Source organism: Rhinatrema bivittatum, chromosome 1 (genome assembly GCF_901001135.1).
Source record: "Rhinatrema bivittatum chromosome 1, aRhiBiv1.1, whole genome shotgun sequence".
Taxonomy (NCBI): domain Eukaryota; kingdom Metazoa; phylum Chordata; class Amphibia; order Gymnophiona; family Rhinatrematidae; genus Rhinatrema; species Rhinatrema bivittatum.
This window is the reverse complement of record NC_042615.1, coordinates 389,326,711-389,346,864: the sequence shown is the minus strand read 5'-3', so window position 1 is coordinate 389,346,864 and position 20,154 is coordinate 389,326,711. Positions and strand designations below refer to the sequence as shown.

Sequence of the window (20,154 nt, the reverse complement as noted above, 5' to 3'; positions counted from 1 at the left end):
AATCACAATCCGCTTGTGATTTAACTACTCTGAATAAATTTGTATCATCTGAAGATTTGATAAACTTACTCGTCGTATTCCTTTCCAGATAATTTATAAATATACTGAAAAACACCAGTCCAAGTACATATCTCTGATACACTTCACTGTTTACCCTTTTTCCGCTTAATCCTACTCTCATTTAACCAGTTTGTAATTCACGAAAGGGCAACGCCTCCTATCCCATGACATTTTAGTTTTCTTAGAAGCCTCTCATGAGGAATTTTGTCAAAGGCCTTCTGAAAATCCAAATATACTACATCTACCAGTTTACCTTTATCTACATGTTTATTAATCCCTTCAAAAAAATGAAGCAGATTTGTGAGGCAAGACTTCCCTTGGGTAAATCTATGTTGACTGTGTTCCATTAAACCATGATCTTTAGAATAGTTTCCACTATTTTTCCTGGCACTGAAGTCAGTCTCACTGGTCTATAGTTTCTTGGATTACCACTGGAGCCCTTTTTAGATATTGGGGTTACCATTGGCCACCCTCCAGTTTTCAGGTACAATGGATGATTTTAATGATAGGTTGCAAATTTTAATAAAAGATCTGAAATTTCATTTTTTAGTTCCTTCAGAATCCTGGGATGCATACCATCCGGTCCAGGTGATTTGCTACTCTTTAATTTGTCAATCTTGTCAACTACATCTTCCAGGTTCACAGTGATTTGGTTCAGTTCATCTGACTCATCACCCTTGAAAATCATCTCCAGAACTGGTATCTCCCCAACATCCTTATTAGTAAACACAGAAGCAAAGAATTCATTTAGTCTTTCTGCAATGGCCTTATCTTCCCTAAGAACCCCTTTAACCCTTCAGTCATCTAACAGTCCAACTGACTCCCTCACAGGTTTCTTGCTTCGGATATATTTTAAAAAGTTTTTATTATGAATTTTTAACTCTACGGCCAACTTCATTTCAAATTCTCTTTTAGCCTTTCTTATCAATGTTTTACACTTAACTTGACAATGCTTATGCTTTTTCCTGTTTTCTTAAGATGGATCCTTCTTCCAATTTTTGAAGGATATTTTTTTGGCTAAAATAGCCTCTTTTACCTCACCTTTTTAACTATGCCAGTAATCATTTTGCCTTCCTTCCTCCTTTCTTAGGGGTAGATTTTCAAACAAGGCGCGCTGGCGTACTTTTGTTGGCGCTCCAGGCGCAAACAAAAGTACGCGGGATTTTAGTAGATACGCGCGGAGCCGCGCGTATCCACTAAAATCCTGGATCGGCGCGCGCAAGGCTATGAATTCTGTATAGCCGGTGCGTGCCGAGCCGCGCTGCCTACCCCCGTTCCCTCCAAGGCCGCTCCGAAATCGGAGCGGCCTTGGAGGGAATCCTCTAACGCCCTCCCCTCATCTTCCCCTCCCTTCCTCTATCTAACCCACCCGCCCGGCCCTGTCTACACCCCCCCCTTACCTTTCTCCGGGGATTTACGCCTCCCGGAGGGAGAAGTAAATCCCCGCGCGCCAGCGGGCCTCCTGCGCGCCGGGCCGCGACCTGGGGGCGGGTACGGAGGGCGCGGCCCCGCCCCCGGACCGCCCCGGGCCGTAGCCACGCCCCCGAAAACACCGCGACGACCGGGCCCGCCCCCGACACGCCCCCCTCGGAGAACCCCGGGACTTACGCGAGTCCCGGGGCTCTGCGCGCGCCGGTAGGCCTATGTAAAATAGGCTCACCGGCGAGCAGGGCCCTGCTCGCCTAAATCCGCCCGGTTTTGGGCAGATTTAGGCGAGCAGGGCTCTGAAAATCCGCCCCTTAATGCGTGGAATACATCTTGACTGCACTTCTAAGATTGTATGTTTAAACAAAGGTTAAACACTTTTAACCTCTGCAGCTGCACCTTTCAGTTTTTTCTATTTTCCTCATTTTATCAAGATTTCCCTTTTGAAAGTTTAGTGTTAGAGCTGTAGATTTACATATTGTCCCCCTTCCAGTCATTAGCTCAAATTTGATCATGTTATGATCACTGTTGCCAAGTGGCCCCACCACCGTTACTTCTCTCACAAAATCCTGCATGCCACTATGAATTAAATCTAAAATAGTTCCCTCTCTCATTGGTTCCTGAAACAATTGCTCCATGAAGCAGTCATTTATTCCATACAGGAATTTTATGTCTCTAGCATGTCCTGATGTTACATTTACCCAGTCAATATTGGGGTAGTTGAAATCTCCCATTATTACTGCACTGCGAAATTGTTTAGCTTTCCTGATTTCTCTTAGCATTTCATTTTATGTCTGACCATTTTGGCCAAGTGGATGGTAGTATACTCCTATCACAAAACTCTTACCCAACAGACATGGTATTTCTACCCATATAGATTGTACTAAGCATTTAGTCTCTTGTATGATCTTTATCCTGTTGGACTCTATACCCTCCTGGACATAAAGTGCCACACCCCTACCAAGTTGATCTTCCCTATCATTGCAATATAATTTGTACCCTGATATAGCACTGTTACATTGGTTATCCTCCTTCCACCAGGTCACTGAGATGCTATTTATGTCTATCTCATCATTTACTGCTATACACTCTAACTTTCCCCATCTTACTTCTTAGACTTCTGGCATTGGCATACAGAGATTTCAAAGTGTGATTTTTGTTTGTATTAACAACCTGTTTTTCAGTTGTTAGGGATAATTTGGAATTTTTTAGCTCAGGGTGATTTTTTACTTATAGGCATATGGGCTACGTTTGCTTTTATTGGAACCTCTCTGTTGGCATGTCCTAACTCTCCTGTTTCATTAGTATCTTTCAAAGATACATTCCTCTGAACCATGCCCTGCTGAGTGACTATCAGCTTTCCTCCTTGTTCTAGTTTATAAGCTGTTCTATCTCCTTTTTAAAAGTTAGTGCTAGCAGCCTGGTTCCACTCTGGTTAAAGTGGAGCCCATCCTTTCGGAAAACTCTCCCCCTTCCCCAAAAGGTTCCCCAGTTCCTTACAAAACTAAATCCCTCTTTCCTGCACCATCGTCTCATCCACGCACTGAATTTGAGACTCCAACTCTGGGGACCTGCACGTGGAACAGGGAGCATTTCAGAGAATGCCACCCTGGAGGTTCTGGATTTCAGCTTTCTACCTAAAATCCTAAATTTGGCTTCCAAAACCTCTCTCCCACATTTTCCTATGTCATTGGTGCCCACATGTACCATGACAGCCAGCTCCTCCCCAGCACTGAGATGAGAGTGACTGTCGGGGTCAGATTGGAATGTGGGGGATGAAAGAGAGACTGCTGGAAACACGGGAGTGTATAAGAAACTATTGGGGATGAGGGCATTGACAAAGCGAATGAGAACATGGTGGGAAGTGGAAGATGAAAGAAACTGCTGGGGATAGAAGTGTTGCAGAAACCTTTCAGAGAGAGAGAGAGACTGCTAGGGAAAGGGTGGGGGCATGGGAAATGAGAGAGACTGCTGAGGACAGGATGGAGCAAGGGGGATGAGTCTCTCCCTATCCCCAGCAGTCTCTCTTGTCTCAATCCCTGTCCCCAGCAATCTCTTTGAACACCCCTTCTCCTCACTAGCCTCTCTCTCTCATCATAGAGACAAGATGTATTGAGGGAAAGATTGCCAAGGATGAGGAGTGGGAGACTGATTTGAGACTCGAGATTCAGATTCAAGAAGTTTTATTGGTATGACAGGATGCACATATATTGCCAAAATAATATATACCAAGGTTGATTTCAAAGACTTTGTCAGGCTAACATTTGGAGTTAGATGGACAAAAGCAAAGATTTGAATATTTTGCCTTACTGAGTGGATAAATTGTGTGTGCACCAACTCACACATATTGAGCACTGTCTGGTTAAAGATATGATTGAAAAATAGCTGCCCTAAAGTTATGTAGGTAAAGTTACATGTGTATCTTTATCCAGAAATATTCAATAACAGACTTAAGTCTTGCTAAATATCTGGATAATGTTGCCTGGATATCATACCCACTTGTCAGCTTTCTGAATATTGACCTTAAAATGATTAAAATAAAAGGAAAAAAAGAGAAAAAAAATACATAATCGTAAAACAGTAAAATAAAGTAGTGAAATAATAATCAGGACAAAGCCCCAGGTTCTGGTGCTGGCCCATACTGTCCCCTGGTCACATTACATTTCTGGCCTGGTGGCAGGATACAATGTATTTTAATGCTAATAGCTGATATCCATTAGGGATGTGAATCGTTTTTGAATGATTAAAATTATCGTCAGATAATTTTAAAATCGTCCTAAATCGTTAGAGTGCACGATACAATACAAATGCCCCCCGATTTATCGTCAGGGGCATTTGTATTGTATCGTTAAATAGGGCACGGGAATTATTTGGGGGAGGGCGGGAAAACCAGCACACCAAAACAACCCCTAAACCCACCCCGACCCTTTAAAACCAATTCCTTACCCCCCCCCCCCCCCCCCCAAACCCCCCCCAAAATGTTAAATTACCTGGTGGTCCAGTGCGGGAGGGGGGGGGTCCCGGCACGATCTCCCGCTCTCGGGCCATCGGCGCCATTTTGGCTGCCACTAATTAAATGGCACCGATGGCCTGATAAAAAAAAACCCCCCCGACCCTTTAAATCGACCCCCCCTTAGCCTCCCCCAACCTCCCGACCCTTTTTTTTTAGGGAGGCCCGTGCCGCTAAAAAAAAACAACCCACCCCACCCTCCCGACCCCCCCCCCCAAAACCTTTTAAAATTACCTGGTGGTCCAGGGGGGCCTCGGGGAGAGATTTCCCGTTCCCAGGCATCAGCTGTTCTAAAAAAAAAAAATGGCGCCGATGCCCCTTTGCCCTTACCATGTGACAGGGTATCCGTGCCATTGGCTGGCCCCTGTCACATGGTAGGAGCACTGGATGGCCGGCGCCATCTTTAAAGATGGCGCCGGCCATCTTTACTCATCAGCCCCTATTATACTATACTCTATAATAGGGGCTGATGATTAAAGATGGCCGGCGCCATCTTGTTTGAGCATAAACTTGCATCTTGTAACATAAGTTAGGCTTGGGGTTGGGTCAAGGTGAGGGGGAGTGTGGGGGGGTGGTGGGGAGACTGGGAAGATTAGAGAGACCATCGTGGGTTATATATGTTGCATTTGACAAAAGTCGAGGGAGAGAAATAGATTAAATTTTAGGTCGTGAGGGGGTGCTTTGGTGGAAGGGCTTTGGGCTTGAGGGAATGCTTTCACTTGCAATCATTGGTTTGGGCAGAGTTGTGGGTTCATGGAAATCCAGGGTTGTGAGTAGGGGTGAGCTAAGTCTCTGGCGGGAAGGCTTTCAGGAAGAGCCATGTTTTGAGGTGTTTTTTGAAGGTTTGAATTGAGGATTCCATTCTGAATTGGGGTGGGAGGTGAGTTCCATAGTGTGGGGCCGGCTACTGATATGGTGCGTTTTCTGACTGAGGAAAGGTGTACTGCTTTGGGGGGGGGGGGGGATGGTGAGGAGCCCGGATTCGGTGATCGGAGACTTCTTTGTGGGGTGTAAAAGAGGAGTGCTGTGTTTAACCAGTCCATCTTGTTGATCATTGTTTTATGGATGAGGGTTAAGGTTTTGTATTGGATTCTGTAGATAATGGGTAATCAGTGACGGTCTTTGAGGATGGAGATGATGTGGTCAAATTTTTTGTTGTTAGTGATGGATCTAGCAGAAGCGTTTTGAAGTACCTGCATAGATCTGAGGGTGGAGGCCGGGAGACCTAGGAGGAGAGTGTTGCAGTAGTCGAGCTTGGAGAATGGTAGCGTTTGGAGGACGGTTTGATAGTCTTGGGAGTGGAGGAGCGGTTTGAGTTTTTTCAGGATAGGTAGTTTGAAGAATCCGTCTTTGATCACTGTGGAGATGTGTTGTTTATTCAATAAAAAGATATAGAGTCCCAGTTTCAGGCCCTCCCCCACTGACCAAATCCACTTCAAACTGGCCTCGCTGGCCCCCAGGAGTCTCGACTTCATTCATCCTTTTCCTTAGTTCAACACAGGTTTGGATATGTCAGGGGAAGGAGCAAACCCTAGTCATTCCTGCTCTGCTACTCTGGCAATTAAAAATTGTCTGCCAAGGCCAGCATCTTTATGTTGTCATTGGAGCCTCAAACAACCTTTATCTTACAGCTAAACACTTTTCCACCTTATGAGTGATGTTTTATTTTAATTGAGCTGATTTTCAGTCCTATTTTGTCTATGCTGGGTTTGTATTTGACCAATGGTCTAAACTCTGGCTTGGGATACTGCGGTTGGCTTTGCTATTTTATTGGGTAGCTTGTAAATTTTTTCTCCAGTTTGCAGGGTTTAATTTTATTTCCAACTTTGCATGAGATTAATCAGTATTTTTTATTGTTTGTAATATATATTTGATACTTTTAGTGTTTTGTTTTATTTTACGCATTATTTTATTTATGTGTCATTGTATTCAATTATGATATTAGTTTTACTCAATTGTTTACATTATTGGGCAGGTTATTTTTTAACACATCTAGTATTGTGGCTAGGTGGGCTAAAAATATTTTAAATACATAATAAATATGTCAAGAGTGAAAATACTTAATGTTGAAGGATGACTGTAGATCAGATAAATTAGTGTTCCTCAACCACCAGTGCATAGGCCAGAATCAGTCCCTGGCAGCATTTTACCAGAAAATTTTAATAAACATTGAGGATACTGAGATTTATCACCAGTTATAATAAGATACCTATAACGACACTGATTGCAGGAGGATGAGGAAGAATAAGACCTGCCCTGCAGCTTTATATGCTGCACTACCACCCTGCACTACAGCCAGCAAAGACTTCCTAACCCCTCCCCCTGCTCTACGGACACTTATTTTTTCCAGTTGGGGGTGGGTCCTGAGGCTCCATGTTTGAAAGCAGAGCAGCTGTAGCTGAATATTAATGACCCAACGTGAGACTGGGCCAGCGTCTGTCGTTCAAAGTCTCAGTGAAAATCCTTATATGATGAAAGATCATTTAGCCTGGTATGTCCCACTGCTAGCTCTGAGACTGGAAGGAGAAGTGCTTCTCGGCATTGCTTCTTTGATTAGATTAGAAAGGAAACGTGGCTAGAGCATTTTCATACTATATAAGGGCCCTAACCTCTTTAACACTATACCTAAAGAGGCTAAAAGAAATGTAGATTATTTGCGTTTTAGGCATTGGATAAAAACCTGTTTTTTTTTAAACTAGGTTTTGGAAACTAACCAGGTTTTTTAGCTTACCATTAGCCAGATCTTGCCTTTTGTTTCACATTTTGAAGCTGTGTTGAGAAACTTATTTATGCTATTTATTATTTTAGTTGTTTAAATATGTTTAATCATGCTACATATTTTAAGTTGGTACTGTATTTTTACTTTTAGGATACTGTCTGCCACTTTTGGCTTTTGGAAAAGTGGCATATACATGTTAAATGAAATTTCAATTAAACGTGAGATACACAGTGTCATATAATCTCAAAGTGAAGAGCCAATTACCTTTATCTGTGTTCCAACTCCAAAAATTGTTATTCTCCCTAAGCTGGTTCTCATTTGCATTCCATTTTTTGCTCCTACATCTGTGTCTTTACAACCTGAGGGATCTGTCGTTATCCAAATATCTGCAAAATGCCTACACCATACCATCTGCAAAATGCCTACAACAACTCTGCATATCCTTGAAGGACTTTTGAAAAAGAAGGATTTACAAAGTTGTCTAATTCATCATTTCATCAGCTCCATTCTTGTCTTCCACAATAACACTGTAATGCATATATAGCTTTTATAATTATTGAAGCAGAGATTACAAAAGTGGGACTAGGCATCCTCCAAAGCCAACACTTTGGTATACCAAAGCAGTGGAGAAACTTGATCAGTGAGAAGGTTAGAATCATTCACTTGCACACCACTACAGGTCATCATTCCTACTGCTTACAGAGAGGATTTCGGCTATCTTGGATCTTACACTAGCTATTAGGGATGTGAATCGTTTTTTTGACGATTTAAAATATCGTCCGATATATTTTAAATCGTCAAAAATCGTTTAGAGGCGATATTTAATAGGAATTCCCCCGATTTATCATTAAAAATCGTAAATCGGGGGAAGGGGGAGGGGAAGGGGAGGGCGGGAAAACCGGCACACTAAAACATCCCTAAAACCCTTTAACATCCCCGACCCTTTAAAAATAAATCCCACCAACCTCCGAACCCCCCCAAAATGTCTTAAATTACCTGGGGTCCAGTGGGGGGGGGGGGTCCCGTTGTGATCTTCACTCTCGGGCGTCGGGCCGCGTTGATAGAAAATGGTGCCGGCACTACCTTTACCCTGTCATATGACAGATACTCAATCCTGGCAAATTATTCCTATATCACAAACCAATTAACAACTAATAAAGATTGTGAATCGATCCAATGATTCAATCGTTATTAGTGAAATAGCATAAAACACAGCCCACATGTAAGCCATAATACCCCACACAATAGATATTAGATGTTTATAAAACCTATTACATCAGATCTCATACCACCCATACATCCTACATACCACTCATACAAATATCATTCAACCTTCATATAAAAAACAATTTTCAAACATCAAGTCTAAACATCAAATACAAATTTTTTTCTCAACACTATCAAATGTAGATACAATTTGTTTATAAGCAGAAAGAGTTATATTGCACATTCATTTATGCGTTACAAAAACGCCAATCCTCTTGATCTCTCTTTATTCTCTCTACATGTTTCGCCTTCCCTCAGGCTTCTTCAGGAGAGTTTTTTCAAACAATCTCCCACTGCTCATGTATCCAACATCTATCCACCGGGCTATCTAAAACATTTTAACAAAATTCATAAATTTTTCATTTTAATTAAATACATTTTCATCAATTAGCACTTTATAAAGAATTCCAACATACTATTGTACCTGCACGTCCTAAAGAACTTTTCCCAGACGTACAGCTTGGCACATCCCCGACTCTATTTCATAGCGTCTCAATCATTCAGATGCCTGGGACACCACATCTCAAATTTGTTTAAACTAAAATAAGACAAATCAAGAAGATCAAAGAATATGAACTTCTCTCAAGAACCTACCAACATGCATGACAACCAGAGATCCTTACCTCTTTAATCTTAGGCAAAAAAAACGTCATCACCTCATATTAGAGAAAACGCTGCCCATCGAAGTGAATCAACGGAAGTAAACCATCCCTCTTCTTCCGTCCTTTTAAACCGTGCTACACCAATCAAAATCTTCAGCTCAAAACTATCTCCACCCCTTTAGGCTCGCCGAATCCAAACCAATTAGTAATGCTACCACTCTATATAGTTACCCACCCTCTCAAGCCCGCCAAATTCAAACCAATCAACAAAAAACATTCGTTTGAGCATTGCAACCAGAAAAAAATCTTAAAAACATGTTACCCAATCGATCTTATCATTCAATCCTTTTGGCCACAAAGTCTGCAAATTGAAAATCCATCGCTGTTCCTTCTGTAATAATATTTTATTTATATTCCCTCCCCGTCTAACAGAAACCTTCTGCAATACAAAAAAACGGAGTTCTTCTACCGTATGATTGTGCTCTCGCCAATGTTTCACTAGGGGAGCTGTTTCCACCATATTTCTAATTCTACTGCAATGCTCTAAAATTCGAAGTCTAACCATCCTTGATGTTTTTCCCACATACAAAAGCCCACATGGGCATTGTACAACATACACTACCGAATTGTTGACATGTTGTAAAGATGCCTTAGAAAAAACTTTTTTTCCGGAGACAGGATGTAAAAAATCTTTAACTGATAAACAAAGTTTGCATACACTGCATTTAGTGCAACGGGTAATGACCACCCAACTTTATCTTTTTGTTTGCTCACATTCATCCACCAATCCGAGTGGACTAAAATGTCCCTAAGATTCCTAGATCTTCTAAAAGAGAACATAGGGGGATCCTGCATACCCACAAAACCACTCACAAGGTGCCAATGATTTTTAACAACCTGTATAAGATCCCCAACTCGATTAGAATATGGAAGAACGCATACTAAAGCTGGTGTATTCTGTTTCGGCTTCGTATGTAATAATAAGTCTCTATTAATATACCGAGCTCTTTTATATGCCTGATTCACTATACGCGTGGGATAACCCCTTGCACCAAATCTTTCTTGCAAATCTTTTGCATGTGTCTTAAAGGATGATACATCAGAACAGATCCTTCTTACCCTAAAAAATTGTCCCACTGGAATGTTTTCTCTAAACGTGCTTAGGATGGAACTGTTGAAATGTAACAATCCATTTCTATCAATTGATTTCCGATACAGCTCAGTTACAAATTTACCATCCCTCTTTCCCACCTTCATATCATATCATATCATATCATATTGATGATGTCTTGGTCATTTGGTCTGGCACACAATGTGAATTTCAAAAAATTTTTTCATTATCTGAATGAAACAAGATACAAATCTTAGGTTACCTGTGATGTCCAGGATCAGTGGGTTCCATTTTTGGATATGAAGGTGGGAAAGAGGGATGGTAAATTGTAACTGAGCGTATCGGAAATCACTCGATGGCAGCGTTTTCTCTGATATGAGGGGATGGCGTTTTTTTTTTTGCCTAAGATTAAAGAGGTAAGGAGCTCTGGTTGTCATGCATGTTGGTAGGTTCTTGAGAGAAGTTCATATTCTTTGATCTTCTTGATTTGTCTTATTTTAGTTTAAACAAATTGAGATGTGGTTGTCCCAGGCATCTGAATGATTGAGACGCTATGAAATAAGAGTCGGGGATGTGCCAAGCTGTACGTCTGGGAAAGTTTGCTTTAGGACGTGCAAGTACAATAGTATGTTGGAATTCTTTATAAAGTGCTAATGATGAAAAATGTATTTAATTAAAATGAAAAATTTATGAATTTTGTTAAAATGTTTTAGATAGCCCTGTGGATAGATGTTGGATACATGAGCAGTGGGAGATTGTTTGAAAAAGCTCTCCTGAAGAAGCCTGAGGGAAGGCGAAACATGTAGAAGAATTAAAGAGAGATCAAGAGGATTGGCGTTTTGTAACGCATAAATGAATGTGCAATATAACTCTTTCTGCTTATAAAACAAATTGTATCTGCCATTTGATTAAGTGTTGAGAAAAAAATTTGTATTTGATGTTTAACTTGAATGTTTGAAAATTGTTTTTTATATGAGGTTGAATGATATTTGTATGAGTGGTATGTAGGATGTATGGGTGGTATGAGTATGATTTTTGTAATAGGTTTTTATAAAATATAATATCTATTGTGTGGGGTATTATGGATTAAATGTGGGATGTGTTTTATGATATTTTCACTAATAAGATTGAATAATGGATCGATGTCACAATATATTATTAGTCTTCATATGACAGGGCAAAGGTAGCGCCGGCGCCATTTTGGTTCCTGTTCCCCGACATCACGAGCGTAGGAGATCGCTCCCGGACCCCCGCTGCGACCCCCAGAGACTTTTGGCCAGCTTGGGGGGCCTCCTGACCCCCACAGGAACTTGCCAAAAGTCCAGCGGGGGTCCGGGAACGACCTCCTGCACTCGAATCGTGTGGCCGTATGGCCGGCGCCATTTTGCTGTACGGCAATATGGCTGGCGCCCTTTTAAGCAAAATATGGCCGGCGCCATTTTAAGCAAAATGGCGCCGGCCATATTGCCGTACAGCAAAATGGTGCCGGCCATATTGCCATACAGCAAAATGACGCCGGCCGTTACAGCAACACGATTTGAGTGCAGGAGGTCGTTCCTGGACCCCCGCTGGACTTTTGGCAAGTCTTGTGGGGGTCAGGAGGCCCCCCCAAGCTGGCCAAAAGTCCCTGGGGGTCCAGCGGGGGTCCGGGAGCGATCTCCTACTCTCGTGACGTCGGGGAACAGAAACCAAAATGGCGCCCGCGCTACCTTTGCCCTGTAGCGCCAGCGCCATTTTCTATCAAAGCGCCCGACGCCCGAGAGTGGAAGATCACAACGGGACCCCCCCACTGGACCCCAGGTAATTTAAGACATTTTGGGGGGGTTCGGGAGGGTGGGGGATTTATTTTAAAGGGTCGGGGTGGGTTTTAGGGATGTTTTAGTGTGCCGGTTTTCCCGCCCTCCCCCGATTTACGATTTACACGATATTTAAAAACACAAAACCGCGACGATTCGATTCCCTGCCCCCCCCCAGCTGAAATCGATCATTAAGACGATCGATCACACGATACACATCTCTACTAGCTATAGCTGCAAGAAAACTAATAAACCAACCTAACTAGGGCCTGGATTTATCAAAATGCACTAAATATTGCTTGCAATAGAGAAAGGGGCATGTTTTATGGTAATAGGCAGTTTATTGCAATTTGTGCTAATACCTATGCAAAGCACTAAGTTACTGCAAATTCTGATAACATTTTTGCACTTTGAGATAAGTACCAGAATTGTTACCACTAAGGAGAGAGAGAGAGAGAGAGAGAGAGAGAGAGAGAGAGAAAGCCTAGTTCTAATGCTCTCACACTAGATAGGTATTTATATCTCTATGGGAGGCCCACCTAGTAACTCAAGGTGAGGTTTAGGTATTAGTGTAGGGGTTAGGGGCCCCTTTGACATTCAAAGTGAGACGTACGAACAAAATAGTGCTCTCTTGTGAAGATTTGATGACCTTTGGAGTGAGGAAACTCACTCAAAGATAAGATTTGTGCAATGTTCTCTCAGCCTAGCTTGATGTTACCCCGAGCACTGTTCTGTTCGTATTCTCACTTTGAATGTCAAAGTGACCCCTAACCCCTACACTAATACCTAAACCTCACCTCGAGTTACTAGGTGGGCCTCCCATAGAAATATAAATACCCATCTAATGTGAGGGCATTATGGCTAGGTGCGCTCTCTCTCTCTCCTTCAAAACTACTAAAACCCAGCATTTGAAAACACATCACAACATGCAATAAAGCCTTAACACAAACTATCACACGGCTTAACGCTACTGAAAAAGATGGTAGCTATAATCTGTGTTGAAGCTGTGCGATAGGGGCTTTGCAAAATGGTGAACCCAGCCGCTCCCACCCCTAACTCCTCCTCTTTTCTGATTTGCATCGCACCATACGTTATGGTGCTATCGCATGCGTTAAAGGCGTCATCGCATGTGTAAGGGGTTTTCGCATGCGTAGACCCTGTAGATCTCATAAGTCACTGGATGGTGTTGTGTGGTGGTCCTTGTGAAATAGGAGCTAAAAAGGTATGCACATTAGTTCCAATTTAGAATGGCTTTCCATTACACTTAAGAATACATTTTAAAAGAATGTGGGTAGGAAGGTAAAGAAATAAATTAATTTGCCATTACATTATCCTGAGATAATGGTTACAGAAAAAAACCCGGCAACCGTCCTATCATGTAGTTATCACACAAGGTTCAACAGGACATCATATTTTCCCCATTGCGACTGCCCTATTCATGTAGCAGAAGGTCCTCATGCAAAGTTTAATCAAAGCATACTCACTTGGAAGTGTTTTCAAGTATTGCTTTGACCTCGTTCACTTGCTCTTTCCCAAAGTAGACCACAGTAAGATGAATTCTCCATCCTGTTGAATGCACACGTCCCTAGAAAAGATGAGAAACAAATGAATTGTGGGAATGGATTTTTTTAAATTTTAGAATGGTTATCAATCAAGAGGCACTTCTCCCCGGGACGGATTATTAAATGGTAAAGGAATCACAGTGAGCTCAAGGAACAGGGAAGGATGAATAAAAATATACTTAGGCACAAAGTCAGAAGGTGGTCTGAACATTTTTCTCAATACAGGTCTCAAAATAAGCATCATATTAACTTCTCGGAGGGGGAGGGGACAGTGGGAAGGCCACTGTGTCTGGGGATAGCATAAGGGTAAAAATCAGAAGACTTGCCAGAATGGATCAAAATAATTTACATTTATGGTTCAGCAACCAGTCTTTGACAATTACAAGGGGTGTGTAAAGAAAGTAAGACTTAGGATGCCACCACTAGGATAGCAATAATGGTTTCTTGTTAAACAATTCAGTTGGTAGTTATAGCAACAGTGCTGTTTAGACTGCTTAAAATATTAACTTTCCTTTTTCCTGTCATTCTTCCTCTCTGGGGTTATTTACAGGTCTCCTGTCTTCTATTCGCCAATTATATTTTATTTTTTATATTTTAAATTGTTTTCCTTTTTGTTAAAGATAGACACACGTGGCTTCAAAAATCTTCTGAAACCAAGACAGTTGTTGCAGCCTTACAAGTTTTCAGTGACATTCCTATATGGTGCTCTCACAAGGGATTAGTGCCTCAATCCCCTGATTATATTTAGACATGATAAGAGAAAGTTGGGTTTTAGAGAGGAGAAGGAAGCGGAAGTGTCAGTGTGAGACAGAAGGATGCAGGCAAGCTGGGGAGAGAGAAGGGTCAGAGGGACAGAATGAGGGCTGAAGAGGGAATTTAATGGGAGAGGCAGAGAGGAAGAAAGGTGCCAAAAATAAAAAATCATGCACAATTATGCAATAGTAAGTGCTTGTATTTTTTGCAGTGTACTGCCATAGTAAATAGAACAGTATTTGAACAATCTTGGAATACCGTAAATGCTGGTACTTTACAACAATGGACAACTGCTTTTGTTGTGTTGCAGTGTGTGAAAATGTAAGTAGCAAATTAATTTTAAACGGCATAGAATACATTTCTGTAATCTTTGTGTCTTGTGTTTTTCTTTATTTTTCTGAAAAACATCCCTCTCTCTATCTCCCTCCTCCCACACCCCACCCATACCTCCCACTCCTCTGCCTGTGCCTCTCTGACTCATCTCTGGCTTTCTTCCTCCGGAACCTGATCTGCCGCTACTCACACAGGCTCTTCTCCCCTTCCCCAATTAGACCACCCCATTTCTAATTAGATCCCCCTCCTTTCCCATATGGGCCCCCACTTCTCCCACATCAGGATATTATTTAGTCCTCCTCCCCCTCTTACCCCATCAGAACCCTGTTCTCCCCCAGACACTCCCTTCACCATTCAGAGCCATCAGAGCCATCCTCACTTCATCTGGCACCCCTTCCCCTCCTCCCCCATCAGAACCCTCTTCTCCCCTATCAAACTCCCCTGCTCTCTCCCATCAGGTACCCCCTTTCCCGTCTCCTTCTCCATCAGGTGTCCCTCTCTCCTCCATTAGACCCCCCTACCTATTAGGCATCCCTTTTCCCATCAGGCACCCCCATTAGGTAACCTTCCTTGTCCCCATCCCCCATGCCCCTCCATCATTGACTTTACAACAGGCTGCCCTCCCCTTCTCCCTCCAGCTCTGTATACTGTGATCATGTTGCTGTTGCTGAGGCCGCTCCCAGACAACCACACCCACAATTCCACTCCGCCATGGTCTCTATACTGCCACATGGCCACTCCATGGGTCTCTGAAATCGGCGTAAATGAAATAACCCTACAATGGTTTCATCCTATCACAAGGACCTACCAGGTGTCAATCAACGACACCCTCTCAAACAGCCTATCCTGTAAGTGCGGCCGCCATTTACCCTGCTCCTCAGCCGTTTTTAACTTCGTTTTTCGGCCGCGTTAGCCCTTCCTGCGATCCCGAATCCCCTTTAACCTACTCCCTACCGCGTCCTAAATTCCTGGGGCAACCCCTTCCGCCCGCGGCATGTATATTGCATGCAAACGAGCGAATTAGCGCGATATTGCATGCAAACGACGCGAATTAGCTATTCACCTGCAATCCCGTAACCCGCGCCCCGACTATCGCTACCTTTCCACTGCCGTTTGTCGCGCGTTAACCTGGAAACTTACCGCCTACCCTGACCCAGGCGGGTAGAGGCATGGGTAAGGGTAGGTGGAAAGCTTTCCCCCAGCCCCCGCTCGCCTGCCCCGGCCACGATCATGGGTGCCGGTCTCCGTGGCAGCCCCAGTCCTCTCCCCTGCTCCCGAAGCCAAAAAAAAAGCGTAAAAAACGTTGCAGCCCCCCTCCGATGTCCGGACTGGGGCTGCCACGGAGACTGCAACGGCAAAGTGACATTTCAGTGTCCCCCCTCCTCTCGGAGCAGGGCGCGAAAAGCCGCCTTGCTCCGGGAGGAGGGGGGACACTGACAGCGGCGAAGCAACGGCGAAGAAAGCGGCAAAGCGACATTTCAGTGTCCCCCCTCCTCTCGGAGCAGGGCGCGGAAAAGCCGCCTTGCTCCGAGAGGAGGGGGACACTGACAGCGGCGAAGCAACGACGAAGAAAGCGGCGAAGCAACTTTTCAGTGTCCCCCCTCCTCTCGGAGCATGGGCGCGAAAAGCCGCCTTGCTCCGAGAGGAGGGGGGACACTGACAGCGGCGAAGCAACGACGAAGACAGCGGCGAAGCGACTTTCAGTGTCCCCCCTCCTCTCGGAGGCAGGGCGCGAAAGGCCGCCTTGCTCCGGGAGGAGGGGGGCCACTAGCAACGATGAAGCAACTTACTTTTCTGAAGCCATCATCAGGAACACATGCGATCGTAGCTCCTCCCGATGAAGACAAGATGGCCGCCTGCACGGGGAAAGCGTGCAATTGGCCGCCTCAAGACGTCACGTCTTCAGCAGCCAATTGTACGCTTTCCCCGTGCAGGCGGCCATCTTGTTGGGAGGAGCTACGGGAGCCAGATCGTGTTCCTGCTGATGGCTGATGGCTGCCAAAAAAGATAAGTTTTGCCGGCGTCCAAAAAGCGACTTACTTTTGGGATCTTGACAGATCCCAAAAGTAAGTCGCTTTTGAAAAAAAACTAAATTTGCTCCCCTTTTTTTTTTTTGCTTCGCCGCTGTCACCTCTTCTCCCCCCTCCCGGAGCAGGGCGCGGAAAGCAGCCTTGCTCCAGGAGGAGGGAGAACAGACTGACAGCGGTCAGGTCGGGTTCGGTCGGGTCCGGGTCGGGTCCGGGCTGGGGGAAAGCTTCGCCGCTGTCATCTCTCTCCCCTCCTCCCGAAGCAGGCCTTGCTCCGGGAGGGGGGGAGAAGCGCTGTCGGTCAGATCAGATGGAAAAGTAAGTTGCTTTGCCGCTGTCATCTCTCTCTCCACCTCCCGGAGCAAGCCTGCTTCAGGAGGAGAGGAGAGAGATGACAGCGGCGAAGCAACTTATTTTTGCATCCGATCGGACCAGACTTCCTGGTATCTGTCATTTCAAATGACATTTGAAATGACAGATACCAGCGTGGCGTGAAGCCCGCGCACCCAGGATCCTGTATAGGCGCCTCTATCCAGTATCCTGGGTTGCGCGGGGACTAAGGCTTTTCGGACGCGGCTTACATTTACATATAATTAGGCTTCAGGATCGAGCGGTAGGTGAGCTGCACTGTGCGGGCGGTAACCGCGGGTGCCGTAGGCACTAACGCAGCTCTTCCTACCGCTCGGTACTGGATCACCCTGATAGAAATAAACCTTGAAACTGGAGTTCCCCAAGACTCCGCACTATCGGCGACACTCTAACATTTATCTTCTCCCGATATGCCACTTTCTCTCAAACCTTAAACTGACTCACTTCATATATGCTGATGACATCCAAATATTTATCCCAATACACAAATCTCTGGAAGACACTTTCAAAAAAACAGCCAACTACCTCACCAAAATAAAGCAACTACTAACCAACATGAGACTTATCCTAAACATTGATAAGACAGAAATAATCATGCTGGATAGGAAGAACAACCCTACGCACATACCACCACTCAACATAATGAATCAAATAATGGCAATCTCCCCTGTCACCCATGCCCGCAAACCTAGGAGTCATAATTCACAAGGAACTATCATTCAAGAACCACATCTCTGCAAAAATCAAGATGGATATCACAAACTCCTAACCCTACGACACCTAAAACCTTTCCTTTCCCCCAACGACTTCAAGAACAGTCCTGCAACTACTCATCTTCTCCAACCTGGATTACTGCAACTCCCTGCTATTCAACTTACCTCTCACCACTATCCGACCCTCTCCAAATCCTTTCAAAACACAGCCGCCAGAATACTCACAGGAACAAAAAAATATGATCACACTACTCCAACTCTCATCTCACTACACTGGCTCCCAATAAAATACAGGATAGACTACAAAATACTATCCATAATACACAAAATAATTTATGAAAAACCAAACAAATTGGCTAAGTGCATCCATAAAACTCCACTCACCAAACTGAAATCTCCGTTCAGCTAACAAAGGTCTATTAAAAATTCCACCTGCTCGTCACAAACTTACCTCAACTTGGAGGAGAGCATATCCCTAGGAAGCCCCGAACTATGGAACTCCCTCCCAACCAAACTGAGAACACAACAAAATTTAAAAACCTTCAAAAAAGAACTAAATCTTGGATGTTCACCAAACCTACCAAAACACCCTATGACTCTATGCTACAACGTCCCTCCCTGCCGGTCCATATAAACATACAGAACCAATCCAAAGCACGTAAATTAACCTGTACAATGCAACAACCAAACTATGGTATAGAACGGCTAAGATAATTATGTTAACAAGCATATGAATTTTGGACACTTTTTAAACATCGAAAACTTTGTAAACCGTTGTGATGGCGAAACTGAACGATGGGATATAAAACTCAATAATAAATAAATAAATAACCTGGCTAAATCTTATCTTTATTAGATTAAATCATATTTACAAGAAAAGATGATATAAAAACAAGGAAGGAAAGGAAAAACATACAAGTGACAACATACCATCAGTGAACATACAACATACCATCAGTGAACCATGTGAGACCTAGGAGCCATTTTAGATACCCGAATGAAACTTCAAAAAATTCATAAACACCACCACAAAAGAATGCTTCTATAAGCTACATGTTCTAAAACAACTCAGACCATTGCTACACCTTCATGATTACCCCGCTCAGTTCTTCAGGCCATACTGTTTTCAAAAATTGACTACTGCAACGCTTTACTCCTCGGCCTCCCTGCTTCCACAACAAAACCATTAAGATGCTCCAAAATGTCGCAGCTAGGATCTTAACCAACTCAAGGCGAAGTGACCATATCACCCCTATCCTCAAATACTTACACTGGCTTCCCATCAACTTTAGAATTCTCTTTAAGACTATGACCATTATTCACAAAACCATTCTTCCTCAATCCTCACTTCAACTCAAAAATTCCACTCAACCTTCACTCATCTGCAAGACCAATCAGAACTGCATATAAAGGATCTCTTCGCGCTCTCCCCTACTAAATTATCCTTTCACCCTTCTATTCAGAAACGCGCTTTTTCCATGGCCAGACCCTCTCAATGGAATTTGCTACCACCAGAGATTCGCCAGGAACAATGCCATTTCACATTCAGAACAAAAACTGAAAACCTGGCTCTTCAACAAGCCTTCCCCTGATGGGCCACCCCACTAATAAGGGATTGTACATAAATTCCTTATTCATAATTTCCAGTCAGAACTACTCTGTTCCTTTAAGAACTTCCATAACTCTTGCCATTCTCTTGCTCCTTAACAAGTAATAATGCAAGCCACCACCGTTAGTTCCTCTGTTCTTCCCTCTTCACCCTCCGCCCGACCCCCCGCCCAGCCTCCCGCCCTCCCCCCCCCAACCCCTTCCCCTCTAAGTTACAACTCTATTTCCGTTCATGCGTCGGCTGGCATAGATTTAATCATCCATGAAGAATTGTTAGTTTTGTTTATTTTTTGAGTTCCTTTCAGGTCTCTCGCCAGTGACGATCTTAAATTGCCTATTGTTTACCAAGTTACGATTACAAATTACTTACTGTTTACGCTTATAGCAGCACTATGTTAAGCTAACTCTACTTTCCTTAGTTGTCTTGGTTTTTGTTTTTTTTTCCCATCTCCCTGTTTTATGTAATTTACTCCTATATTATTGGTTATCCCCTTGTTTCACTGTAAACCGGTACGATAAGTCATTTGTCTTGAGTATCGGTATATTAAAAGATCTTAAATAATAAATAACAAGTGCCCAAATGGTACAGGCAAATAAAAAACACATCTTTCTTAATTATAGTTCACATTATCTTGGAACCGCCAAAACAAAAAAAATAATTCGGACAGTGCTAATCCCTTCCTTATAATCAGCAACTAGCTTGGATAAGAAGTCTTGTCTAACAAGAAAGTTTCCAAGTGCACTGGATCCACAAAACCCTTTTTTTGATAGGTAACTATACACTTACATGGAAATTTTAA

General features: G+C 43.4%; 1 protein-coding gene across 1 annotated transcript in view; it reads right to left on the bottom strand.

The window, feature by feature from the left end:
- The window catches only part of CSGALNACT1 (chondroitin sulfate N-acetylgalactosaminyltransferase 1), a 331,308-nt gene that overhangs the window by 94,409 nt on the left and 216,745 nt on the right, over nt 1–20,154 (bottom strand). The window contains 2 exon segments of the mRNA XM_029601670.1: nt 13,474–13,549; nt 13,552–13,574. Of these exon segments, the coding sequence (XP_029457530.1) occupies nt 13,474–13,549; nt 13,552–13,574 (99 nt within the window).